At 36.5% G+C, this 13,289-nt stretch overlaps 1 protein-coding gene across 4 annotated transcripts in view; it reads left to right on the top strand.

Moving 5' to 3' along the window:
* Nucleotides 1–12,634, top strand: part of ATP11B (ATPase phospholipid transporting 11B (putative)) — a 61,369-nt gene extending 48,735 nt beyond the window's left edge. Inside the window, exons 29-30 of one of the 4 annotated variants that reach the window (XM_082767305.1) lie at nucleotides 3,420–3,553; nucleotides 10,159–12,634. In XM_082767305.1, coding sequence (XP_082623431.1) covers nucleotides 3,420–3,553; nucleotides 10,159–10,192 — 168 coding nt within the window. In that variant the 3' untranslated portion in view covers nucleotides 10,193–12,634. The other 3 variants (XM_082767304.1, XM_082767306.1, XM_082767303.1) reach the window with 3 other exon arrangements.
* Nucleotides 12,635–13,289: the final 655 nt, after the last annotated feature.

Raw genomic sequence — 13,289 nt, 5'->3', positions numbered from 1 at the left:
AAAAAAAAGTTGAAATTATAAGTTCCAATGAAGTTGTTAGATGTCAGTACTCTTATATTCTTTTAAAATTCTAAAGCTTTCTAATTGTCATTTTGTTACACAGCATGTTATGGATTAAAAAACAGAAGTGAGCTTTAGAAAAGAGAGTTAAGTTGCAACTTAATTGTAGATTAGCAATACCTAGATTAGCAATACCTGTATCATATACCTTCTTAAATGTCCATACGGCATCAGACACGTTGGTAGTTAGCACCTGGGCTCAGGAAAATACCCTGCAATATTTGTACCTTGATGTGCGTGGTTAAATACATTTACTGTTCAGCGAAGTCCCAACTGCGTATTTCAGTGTGATTACATGTTTGGTTGAAATGTCTGTTGTGTCGCATATTGAACACCTTGTAGTAAGATGAACAAATTGAAATGATCCTTCCTGTTGGAAAAGGACAACTAAACCTCAATCTGAAAATTTGAAATAAATGTCAGACTTAGTTTCCCCTTCTGCAGTCTGTGGTGCACAAAAAGACCAAACTTTTCTAATACTTGTGCGCTGATAAACCATGTGTTTTACCAATTAACTTGAAAAAATTGCCTCTTCTATGTAAATGTGCCCTGTTCTCTCAAGAACAAATCTGTAAAATGAAGGTTCATGTGGTAACTGTTTTAAAGCAATGCAAGCATGGTGCTTTATAAGATCTGTTGCTTTTCTGTCCTTCTAGATGGAAGAAGATAAGGGTTCAGTCAGCTCAGCATGTGACTTTGCTGAAAGCAAGCACAGAGGGGAGGACAATAGGCAACTGCTAGATCCATCTAGCCTACAGGACAGTTCTTACGTTCACTAGGTAGTACTCCCACTCTACCCTACTGTGTGTGTATATATATTTATAAATACCATTTTATAGACAGTCATGAAGCCATCTCCAAGATGCAAGTTTTCTCGTAGATACCAGAAATGTGGGTATCACAGTATGTGGGTCTGATTTTCTTTATCAAACCAAATCACTCTTTAATTCAACATTTCAACTGTGTTTTTCATTTATTACATTAAATGATCTGTTATAATACCTGTTCTGTTATGGTGATCCCAGATCTTACCTTCTGAAAAGACTGTTTGCAGCCCAAATGTGAATAATATCGGATATTTCTCTGTGTGTATTGATTTTGTAAGCATTGGCTCACCTCCCTTTTATCTCTTGAGGGTATGTTTCAGGTCTTTGGCATGGTAAGGCAGCAGAGCATAATCATCTCCATATTTTACTTTGCTATAGACCTATGATTGTAACTCTCTGCCACAGAGAGAAAAATGGGAAGAGCTCTTTAGCATAATATAAATATCTTCCTTCCATACAGTGGGCATAGATATTAAAACCCACGTTCTCCAGGCAGTGATACCCAACATATGTACACATAAAACGGAGTTTATGTTGTGTCCTTAATGCATGTCCAGTATTACTTTACACTTAGATGTGAATTTGATAGAACATAAATGTTTTGTGCAAGCTTACGTAAGGTCAGATCTATTGTTTTTTTAAAAGGATAATATTAACTTCTCCATAAATAATGGTTCATGTATGAGCCCAGCTTTTTGTTAGCCTCTAACTTGAGAGGAACGAAGGAGATTCTACTGCAGAGGAGTGACCATGCCTCCAAATCCAGAACTCCAGAAATCCAGAAAGAAGGTTCCCTCCTTGAGAGCTAGTTTGCATGACTCCTGGTTCTTCTTTATGCCAGTCTTTTAATAATGTCAAGGACTGCTCTGTATCAGGACTTTTGAAATCTTAAGTGGAGGAATGTTCAGAGTTTGTCTTGCTGTTAACACAACAGTGAAGATCACTGTATGTGTGGCAGGGAGCTTGCTTTCTGACCTCCTGCTAGGAATTGCTTCTGCTCTGTGTAATTTCTTGTCTAATACTCTGTCAGCACAATAAGAAATTGCCGTGAAGGTTGTACTTGCTTTCAGTGCAACGCTGTAAATTATGCTGTTCCTCGTCATGGTATCTTCTGTGACAGCACAGTTGTGAACTGTACTTGGATTTCTTGGATTTCCAAAAGTCTCCTGTTTCTTTTGGCTGCTTGTTCATTCTAGAAAAGGAGTTGTTCTGTTAGGAAGCTGTAATCTGTCCAAGTTGCCTGGGTTTTAGGGGATTAGGAAGGAATGTGTCTGCTCATAATCGATGTGTCTGCTCTGAGAAACTGTTCTCTGAGAAACTGAGATGTTAGTACCGGGTAAGAATGGGTGGCATGAAAGAAATTGGGTTTGGAAACCAAAGTCTTTCAGACAACAGTCATTTACTTTCAGTCACGTGGTGAAAAGTCGGGGAACGTTCTTAAAACTGAGCTGTGCCCTGCCATAGGTTAAGCTGACTTCTCATGGGTTTCCTCATTCACAGGTGTCTGAGAGTGAGTTAAGAATAATGGGTGCTTAAAATCAGCCTGTATGTTTGGCAGTTGTTTGACAGGATGCTCTCATGTAGACTTTTTAAGTAAAATCAGAAAGAATCCCCACACTCCGCTTTTCCTTTTGGAAAGAATGCTAAAATCAGATTTGGATATTCTCTATCCAATAGTGCTAAGTTTCAGTTGGATTTCACTTGTGTTGCAGTTGACTAGTGTTCAAAAATAATAGGGGAGTACAGCAATAGATGTAATTTACCTTTAACCCGTACATCTCCATGTAACTTTCATTTTGTTTGGGTCCTTTTCTCATTATGCTAAGAATGAACAATAGGAAGTTTGTTATACTAATGCTGAATTGCTCTTCGTACTGACATAAGCTTGACTAAACCTTTTTAGCATCCGTCTGATTCGTATCTAGAGATTTTCACAAAATTAGGGATTTGCTTTTGTTCCTTTCAAAGGCAAGGATATGTGTACCTATGGTTGTGATAGGATCTAAATTATTATCGGAAGTTGCATTCTATGCTTCTTAAGGAATAATTAATACTTACAATCACATTGCTGCACTTTTATTTCGTAGCCTTGATTTGAAGCTTTCTCTAAATAGATTTTGCTTAAAAAATACACCTGCAGATTGTATAAATTGTTGTACCTCTACTGAGTTTAATCAAGCCCGGACAGTTTAAACTGCATGATGCTCTGCTCCAGAAATTCATTTAGCTGTAATGCAGAAAATTGGTAACCAGTTTATTTTTATCATTAAGCACAAATGGTGTTATACAGTTTCCATATGCTCAGCGAGGCTGTGTTTTAAACCTTGGGAACATCAAATAATAGTGTTTATAGGCCTTGGGAAGGGAAATGGTGAACAGCAATGTAGTTCTTCAGTAAGATTGAAAAATATTCAACACATTAACTTCAAGAAAACCTGCCTTTCCTAAGTGATTTCTGATAACATCTTTATTGCTAGAATTTACAAATACTAATTTTATTTTATTTTTCTTTTTTATGTTTCATCCTTCCAGCTTACTGAGGCAAGTTCAGGTATCAACTGCTTGGACTCCATGTGCTGCTTCTCAGATGGGGAAACAGCATGCACATCTGTTAGAAGAATGCTGGAACGACTAATGGGAAGATGTAGTCCAACCCGGGTCAACAGGTGTGGAATTTCTCTCAATAGCCTTTGCTGCAGACGATTCTCCTATAAACTGGAACCTGATGAGCCTGCAGCTATAGATGTCTAACAAACCAGCTGCAGGTTTTGTTTATTTAAGTAGGAAATGCAACACTTTATTGTACTTTATTCATCCTCAAAGATAAGTTTCTTTCTTCTTTTTGAGTGCTTTCTTTTGGGATGGGGAGGGGGAAAAACAGTTTTCAAAAAATTTCTGTTATAATGTTTAGTTTGGCTTAGTACAAGTTCTTGCATTGTATCTATCATAATTTCTCTTGATTTTTTTTGTACATTCTTCTCTTTAGATAATCAAGCCTCGCTGCTGCTTTTATTCTCCTGTTTTATGATTTTTTGCCTTCACGAATCAGGAGTTGTTTGTAAAGTCAAAAGACTTTTCCCCTTGGTTCTTGATGTACAACCTCCAAATATTTACCTTGGAGCTTGAATTACTCCTGAAGATATAGAAAAGGCTCACACCCCCTCCTTGAATATAACTTTATTGTTATAAGGAAAGTCTTTAATCTTGCAGCCATTGATTGATATGGAGATTAAATATTTTTGTAGTATAACTTTTATAATCTATTTCTAAAATCAGTGTAATTGACAGAATAGAGCCATCAGGTTCTAAGAATTTTAAACGTTTTTTAAGTTCTAGAAGGTTTATTGTCAAAATCATGTGTGCCATTCCAAAGTATGTGCTAAATAAATCTTTTCCTTCACAAACCACATGTAAAATAAACCTCTGTGGGATAAAAGCACGTTACAGTAATGTTACAGTAATCAAATACTTCTGAGGAGCGATACTTTTCTTGCAGTGAGCAAAACTGTGAGGGGAAAAAAGCTCTTACTAAATCTGCTCATGTGCCATCTCCCCGTTTCCAAATAGAGAGGGCTGTCTTACAAACACGGAAATATTTGGGGGTAGAAATACAAAAGGTCTTTTGTACATCGTAATCTCAATCCCTGAATGATACCATGGTCCTTCATTGGTCAAAAGGCAAACCTGAAAAAGTTGCACTTCACGCATTTTCAAGGAAACTCATTTTGTATTTGACACTTTGTCTCTTTTTGTTAAAGGTCATGATATCATTCGTTCAGTATGAAATCTTGTGTGGGTAATTTTCACTGACAAGCTTTGTCAGTTCTGATTTTGCCTTTAGGTATTGACGTGATACGTAGTACATCCCTGTTTTGAACTCTTGTGTTGAACGCCATGTCTGTGGTTTCAGTTGGTTTCTCATTTGGCTTGCTTATGAAATTTACTCAGCATTTCTACAAATCTAGGGTATGATTATGCAAAATGTTTCATTCCATATGAAAAATGAACTGTTATGATAAGTACATTTTTAATTAAATTCTTGCTGTATAGAAGGCGGGCATGATGTGTAAAATAAACAATTTAATAGAATTCTTAATCTACAAGATGAGCATTTAATTGGTCTAAAAATCAACCTCTTGGTGGTATTTGCTCTAAGGTCTTGTGGCTTTTTTTGTTATTTTGTTTCTTTTTTTGGTGTTTTTTCACCACCTCTCTGTAAAACTGTGCTTTACAAATGAAACATTTCTCGTGCTGTTTTTTTTCATTTATTGTTATCTAATTAGAGCAGATTTTTTGGTTAACATTTGCTTTAGTAATGTGTAATTTTACAAGGTAGGTATTCTGTTTCTGCAATGTATTTACACTTTTACCATTTCCTTATTTCACGCAGTTTGTTTTTCTTTAACTTAAAAATATTTATTGAAGATGAATCATATTTGACAGAATATTAAGCATTTTTTGAAGATTGCTTTTTCTCAGCTTTTGTGTCTGTTTACCTCGTGATTTTCAAATGAAGTTACACCTAGCTAAGTAACTTCAGAATTGTTAGAACACCGAAGTTAGTATTATGTTTATTGATTATGCAAAACTGTAGTGGTGCCGCACTAGGGCTTGAAGCTCCGTAGCTTTTGCTTTTGCCTCTGGTTGAAATTTCTTTGAACCACTTTCTCATTTCACTTAATTTTCTGTACAGTAGAACTACAAAGAAAACTTTTTATTTCAGTCTTTTCTCCAGTGACTTCAGTTGCATCCACAGCAACATCACTTAAAACCTAGTCTAAAAGTCAAGACTGTTTACATTCTTTCCTTACACTTGCCTTATAATATGTGAAAGTCTTTGTTTATTTCTTAATGTACTAATTGCTTTGATCACATATGGCAGGTGTAAGTTGAGAAATCCTGAAGGTACAGTTAGAAAAGCTATTTGGTGATTTAAAAATGCTTGTAAATTTTCTTGAGCTGCTTTCATTGCACTTAATAGCTGATGTCTTAGATCGCACAGTCACAAGTTAGACAGCCTCTTGCATACTTATGCTGTATAAAGCAGCTTCATATTCAACCAGGAGACAGCAGCAAATTGTAAGCATGCTGTGGAATGATGAGCAGAATTTTAAATAATATTGATGTAGATAGATTGTGTTGTATTTTGTGCTCCTGATACTCTGTCAAATATGATAACTGAACATGAAATCAAATACGGTATCAAATTTTGATAGAAACGTTGATGAATCAAAGTTGTGCAAATGCTTGGAGTAGAGGGCTATAGGAATTCAGTACTTACTGCTTGTAAAACGTATTCAAGAAGTATTTTCTATAGTTTCATTCACTATAAAATGTGTGTTGTAGTATGATGAAATGCATTTTTGTCTGTCTGTTCCATTAAATTGTCTGTCAGTTTGTCAGTCACTAAAATATTAGGAATGCTGGATCACATACATTCTTGTACAGTAGGGCTCATTAATGTGTTGTTGGCTCTGCCATTAGTAGTACTCGTGTCAAGGCACTGCATGTAACAGTTCTAAAGAAACAGCAGATTTCTGACAGAGGAAAATTTGGAGGATAAGTTTGTTATACTTGGATTTCTTGCATTCCAACCCTTTATTTTTCAGCTTTTCATGTACAGTCCTATAATATTTTTCAACCAGAAACAATGGCCCCTCTAAAGTGTTTCTTCTCCAAAAGCAGTAATCCGTCCTTGAGAGAGAGATGTTGCAAGATCACTTCTGAATCAAGAGTCATAACATGTTAGATATTTTTCCCGATGTCTTAAAATTTAACTTAAATTTAACAGTAAGGGTTGAAATAAACTCATGGCTGCAGATAAGGTTTTGCCCACCCGTAACTTGAGACAGCACGGGCGTTTAATGTTAGAACAGCAATCTACTGGCATGCTGTGGTTAGCTGTGCTTACCACAAGGCTTTACTAGAATGACTTCAGGCAATCAGACCGTAGCGTTCAAAGTGCCTGAACTTACGTGTGCAACATTTGTGAGGCACAGTACTAAAACTAGTTGGAAAGCTGGCCAATAAATATAAACTTCTGGTTATTTAAGTTTAAAGCAGTGAAAATATCTGTAGCTGAGATTAACTTTACCTTTCTGGAAGGCATGGAATTTTTAATTAAATAGTTGGCTCTATTAACTATAGTGTACTTTCAAACGTTTAAATGAATTGCAGCTTTTTACATAAAACTAATAGATTAGTCTTTTAAAGAGCTTCATTTGCCTGATCTCCTAACATTTTTTCTTTGCTTTCATAGACTTTGCGCCTTGCCTCTAGATTATAAATTCCCAGTCAGCCAAACTTTTCTTTTATTGTTACTTTAGATCATGGAGTTCATCGGATCCCTTCTATGCCAACGACAGAAGCATCTTGACTCTCTCCACAATGGACTCACCCACTTGTTAACAGGGACATTTGTAAATGCCTTGTGGAAGCCATGTGGTGCTCACATACCTATAGTAGGTTCTGAAGTGAGTTCAATGCTGCATCCCTGCCCTAGACAGGACTATAGCATGACTTAAAGACAAACTGTGGCTTGTCTTTTGGCCTAGCATAACAGTCATATGGACTGTAATTGCTTCCAATAGTTTTTCTAATTATATCCACAAGTTGCTAAACAATTTTTTAAGGAATGCGTTTACCTCTGACCATTTAATCTTTTTTGTTACCATGTTAGCAGATTGGAATCTTGTATTTGATACTTGAGACACTGATGTAACACAGCAACAAAATCTTTCTTCTCCCAAATCCAAATGATTCAATAGAACTGAATTTGCAAAATGAAACTTTATTAAAAAGTTGCATTTTTCATGATGACCCTTCACTTTACATACACACACTCACGCACTCATTTTGAACCTGTTTCTTACAGATGCTGTCTTAACGGTTTTCAAATCACTCTTGTTATTTCCATGGGTGGTTACTACAGTGTATAAGCACTCAATACTTTTGAGAGTGAAATACAATTCAAATATTTATGCTGGTGTATGAATAGCAATGTGTTAGTCATCACTGAAAAGCAGCTAGTTTACAGATCAGTAATTTGGAATTGTAAGGGGTGTAACAGTTCACTTTTCTTGAAGTACAATTCAGAAGCCAGTCATCTTTTCTAATGCTCTGTGTTTTGTTATAACAATTCACGAATTTGACATGGAAAATTGGGAAAGAAATTGTGGATTGTGCAGGTGTCTCACTAGCATAAATTTTTTGAATGAGTAATTCTTTTATCGTTGGGGAATCTTTGCATGTTTTCTTTTTCATGTATTTATATTTGGTCATGTTGTACTTCAAAGATGCAATTAATGCTTAATTATCTTCATATATCTAAAGGATCTGAGACATTGGTGGCAATGTTTTTATACCTAAGTACGCCAATAAAAACAGATTGCACAGATGCAACTTTGAATGGTACATCGTGCAGGTACATTTTTTTCCCCTCCCCTCTTCTCTCACCAGTGTAAGTGTGTCTGGATGTTCGGGGCTGTGTAGCAACATTTGCCTCTTCATTCTGCTAAGATGGCTAAGCTTACTAGTTGTCTTAAACGTGGGAGGTAAAATGGAGGTGCTGCCACTAGAGATATAATAGAGCATTGCCTTAGGTAGGCTTCAGGTAGAGGCCAGTAAAAATGCTGCTGCTTCTGGATGCTTGTTTGGGAATCCAGTTTGGAGTCAGTCTCTGATACTGAAGAAGTCCCATCAATATTGTAAATATCTTCCTTGTCAGACAGCAAAAGATTAAATATATATATATATATATATATATATATATTCTTTGTGGAATAAAATGTAAATCGAACAGACTGTAAATAGCACCTGTAAGTAGTGTCTATGCAAACCTGTTAAGCTTCAGTTAAGCCTAAAATATGGACAAAAACAGCATTAGCTGCTGTCACCCTGTCTGTATGAGTTTTTGCTATTGGCTCAAGCACTGTCTCCCAAGCAAATTCTGTGGCAGAAACATCTTGATGCGATGTCCTAGTGGGGCCAGGGAGGGGAGTAATCCCTCTTGTTCCAATCATCCCAAATTCTCCCAAGTTCAGTGAGCTGCAGGTGAGGTCCAGTTCTCCTTGTGTCATGTTTTGGATGTTCCTTAACCTATAAACGGGTCTGCTATTAATTGCTCATGGCTTTAACTTGTGTTAGTTCAGTTCTCGTGGAACTTCATCTTTGCATTAAGGACTGGAAGCTTCGTTCTAAACTGAAGGCTGCAGATACTACTAGATCTTCAAGTTTTCATTGTTAAAGGCAATGTTTTTGTAGTAAATTGTCATTGCAACCTTGTTTTGGAACTTGCAGTGACTTGAACATGCAAAATAATAGGTTTTCATCCTGCTGGTATTAGACCAAGATCAGTTCACAACTAGAAGCCATAAATAAGTTATGACATGAGGAAAGAAATAGGAAGTTTTCCTTTTAAATAAGTATTTTAGTGTTCATAGTACATACTTGTATCATGCCTTTGACTGTCTAAGTGCAGTGCATGAAGCTTTTAGCTGTATACTAGATCCCTACATTGAATGTTCAGATGGATAAGAAATAACTGAACATAGTCTCGCATACCACATGTAATGGGCATTAACATGCAATGTTGCTAACTGCATATACTTCAAGACCTGGTTCCTGTGCAGATATGTATTAAACTCCTTGCTGCCTCTCCCTTCCCCGAGAAAATTTTTAAGCAGATATGCAATATATATATATATTTGGATTTCATCTACTCCTCTAGCTTTATTTACATTTCATGTATATACTAATAATTATTTTCCAAATAATGATGCTCTTAATGACTTATTTTTCTGAGCCAGTCTTCTAGCTGCCATGGGTATCCAGGAAATAAGAATGTTTTAGATTATTCTAACAGATCTCTGCTGTTTAGCTGTATCTTTTATGTCTGAACCACCATGTTGAACTTCTCAGAAGTACTTGTTTGTCCATGTCAGCCATAGCATCCAGTCGGTTTGTCTGACCATCTTAGGCCTCATTACCTCATCAGTATGTGTGGTTAGTGTATTGTGTATTGAAATATAAACTGTGGTTAACTTTGTAAAGAAAGTCAAAGGCTTTGATAAACAACCCCACTCCAAGCATTTAGATTGGTTCAAGCTCTGTACATAAATAGATTTTGGCTTTTACCATACAAATATGTTAATTATATTTGCTCAAAAGAAGCACAGCACTGTATTTGAAAAATAATTTACGTTCATTATGTGTTTCTTTAAAACCTTCCATCTCCTCTTCTCCCTTTCCCCCCTACTTTCCCTTTTCCCAGTGTTTGTAAGGTTACCGAAGAAACATGCATTTAAACAATTCAGGAAGAATTTAAGAATCCATCTGTCCGCCAAGGTATATTTTTTTATTTGCAGTAAATCTAAATCAGTAATGTCTCATTTAATGAGTGTAGAATTGGTTCGTACAAGACCACAGGTTTTGGTCTGACAACTGTTTTGAAAGGAGGAATTGATCATGTTTTTGTAAGTACATCACAGCTCATTTGAAATTGCTTTTATTGAAAGATGAAATAATCTGTGTATTCCTTTGACAGTTAAAATGTATAAAACACTCGTTGTGCAGTGCGTACACTGTAGAAGTCTACACAAAGAAGTTTAAACAAAATGCAACTTACTCAGTTTAATGATAGAATTAATCTCTCTGATTTAGAATTAACGGATGAGGAAGAATTGGCCATAGAGAAGAAATTGTAGAATTATCTCTTGGCCTGAAATCCGTAACATATGGCAGGAAAGCCTACAGTAGACAGTCCAGTAAATAAGAGTGGTGTTTGTCACCTTACTATGCAGCGTCTTTGAAGGAGCACCTTCTCCATTTGCCACCCTGAGAACTGATTTGAATTCTCAGCATTTTTTTTCCTGTTCTGTGAAAAGCGAGGTGGTGGTGTTTAGATAAAACATAGTTACCAAACTTATGCTTTATAAAGGGTGCAGTGAAAAGATGGAAAAAAAAAAAATATATATATATATATATATATTCTATAAGTTTTCTAAGGCTATGGGGGAAGAGGGTACCAAAAAACACAAAGGAGAAAATGCTGAGAACTTCAGCTTTACCTTTTCATAATGATTTGTTTTCTAATGCAAAAGATTATTTAAGAAAAGATTATGCAACTTAGAACGAATATTAGGCAACTATAATTTCTTACCAGGAACCTTTAGTAATACTTCCAAACACTTTTTTTTAATGACTAACTTCTATATTGGAGAAAAAAAAATCATTTTCTAGTATTAGAAATGTCTCAAAGCTGTTCAGTCAGTAGTTAAATTATTTTTAAGTTTCATCTGACATGTCTAGATTTATTAATATTAGTGATGTTGGTGAAATTCAGGGTCCAAAAGTGCATAATCATGCATAACCATTTTTTAGACTGTTAGTCTCTTGCTGTAGAATAACTGATAGCTATGACACCATTGTGACTGCACCTGCTGCTGCATCGTTACACAAAACACTTCTTAAAAATGGTAATACATTCCTAGAGCTGAGTGAACCGTTTGTCAGGAAAACAAACTAATTTTAGATTTTTCTCCTAAGTTATTTCCTATTTAGACTTTGTTCTTTGCAGATTTTCTTTGGTGATTCTTTTATTGTCAGTTGTTTTGTATGTTCTTTGCCTCTGCTGTTTGCTTCCAGTGGCATGATTTGTCTGGTTTCTGAGCTGTATTTGAATGACTCAATTTATAAACAGGAGGAGGAAAGATTGGCTGCGCGTGGCTGTATCAGCTCTTGCCATCGATCATCTTAGACAGACATTTGCATCAGTAGTTGCAAGGCTTCTGCTTTCCACAGATTTTTCTACTGCTCGTAGAGATGCCAGAAATAACTTAGAGAGACCCTGTCTGCTGCCCAAGCTTCTGTGGCTTTCGTTAAAAGGAATATTCTCATCACTGAAGTATTCACCTTGCTCTAGTTGTTGCCATGTTATGTTGTTTTACAGTAAGTATATAAAATTGTCATCATTGGAGATATGACTTTTTCGTTGGTTTTTTTTTTTTTTTTCTGTTTTGTATAAATGCATGGACAAGAATAAAAATCTGAGGGGCCATGGGCAAAAGGTGTCTATGTAACGTTAAACGGGAAGAGACGAAAAATACTGTAGCTTAGACCATAAAGTGTGACTTGCCTGAAAGAAGCCCTACAATACACCTAAATGTGCTATGGTGTATATTAATTTTTCCTCAGCAGATTTAAAGGGAAGTGTTTGTTTATGAGCCAAGTCCAGTCGTTCTTAGCCTTTCTGCATTTCTGCCATGAGTTCAAAGATAAAAGCTAACTCTTTTCCTTTTTCCTCAACTGTATGGATTAAAATGAGGATCATTTTCAGGTACAAAGAAGATGGCATTTGTTAACTACAGCAAAGAATAGATTTTTAAAATTTCCAGTTATGGTTACATTGGAGACTTCAGTTCTTATGCACAATTTAAAATAACAAGCCAGCTAGACTTCTGTTCTGTTATGGGAGTGTGATAATTTTTTTTTTAAGAAAAACTTGAATTATAGCTTTGTGAGGAACATTTGATGGTACACTTTTAACAATGTTGATCCTTAATTTTAGACAAATAAGGGGCATTGACAACTGGAACCTAGCAATAATTAGTACAAAGATTTTTGGGACCTCTGACACTGTGGCTGCCTCATGTTTTTTTGTTTGTTTTTTTTTTGATTCTCTGACAGCGTGTCAATGTTTATTGTACAGCTCGGGCAGTAGAAGTTGTTTTAAAAATGATTTATGGAAATTATATTTATTAAATAAACCTTTCACTTCTAGCTGGGTCATTGTTTTAATTACATACCTGCGTACATACATGCAGGTCACAGCCAGAGCCCTTGGCGCACTCAGGTGAACAGAGCAGTGACCACAGTGACCACTGCTGCTGCTTCAGGAGCTGTGCTGGCCATGGCTGGACTGCGCCTCCACAGCTGCCAGGCTCAGCAGGTTGGCCCCTGGGTTCAGGCTCCCCAGCTGCTGAGAGGCCCTGAAGCAACACCCCTGTGCCAGCTGCTGGTACAGCCCCACCACCTGTGCATGCGTTGTGAGCGCACCTCCCACCTGGCACCAGCTGTGCAACAAGGAGCTTACCCAGAGAGTTGCTCAGCCATGGGCTTCCCCCAGGCGCTTCGTGCCCATTTCTTCTGCAGCAAAATAAGCTGTGCACTTGGCCACCACACTGTGGCCTTGTCCTCTCCCCACACACAATTCACATACATGTCTGCTCTCAGCCTTGGGTTCTTGAACAGTTTCCTAATTTGACTTACTTAAGAGTTGTTCTGACACCTGCCAGTTGTCCTTTGAACTTTTAATGGAAGAAAGGTTTGACATTTTTAAACTCAATTCTATGTCTGCAGAGTATAAAAACAGCTTAATCTGAATATTTTACTTGCCAACTTATT

The sequence above is a fragment of the Aythya marila genome (assembly GCF_965140915.1).
Source record: "Aythya marila genome assembly, chromosome: 9".
Taxonomy (NCBI): Eukaryota; Metazoa; Chordata; class Aves; order Anseriformes; family Anatidae; genus Aythya; species Aythya marila.
The sequence above is the reverse complement of the archived record's forward strand: the minus strand, read 5'-3'. Positions and strand labels throughout refer to the sequence as shown.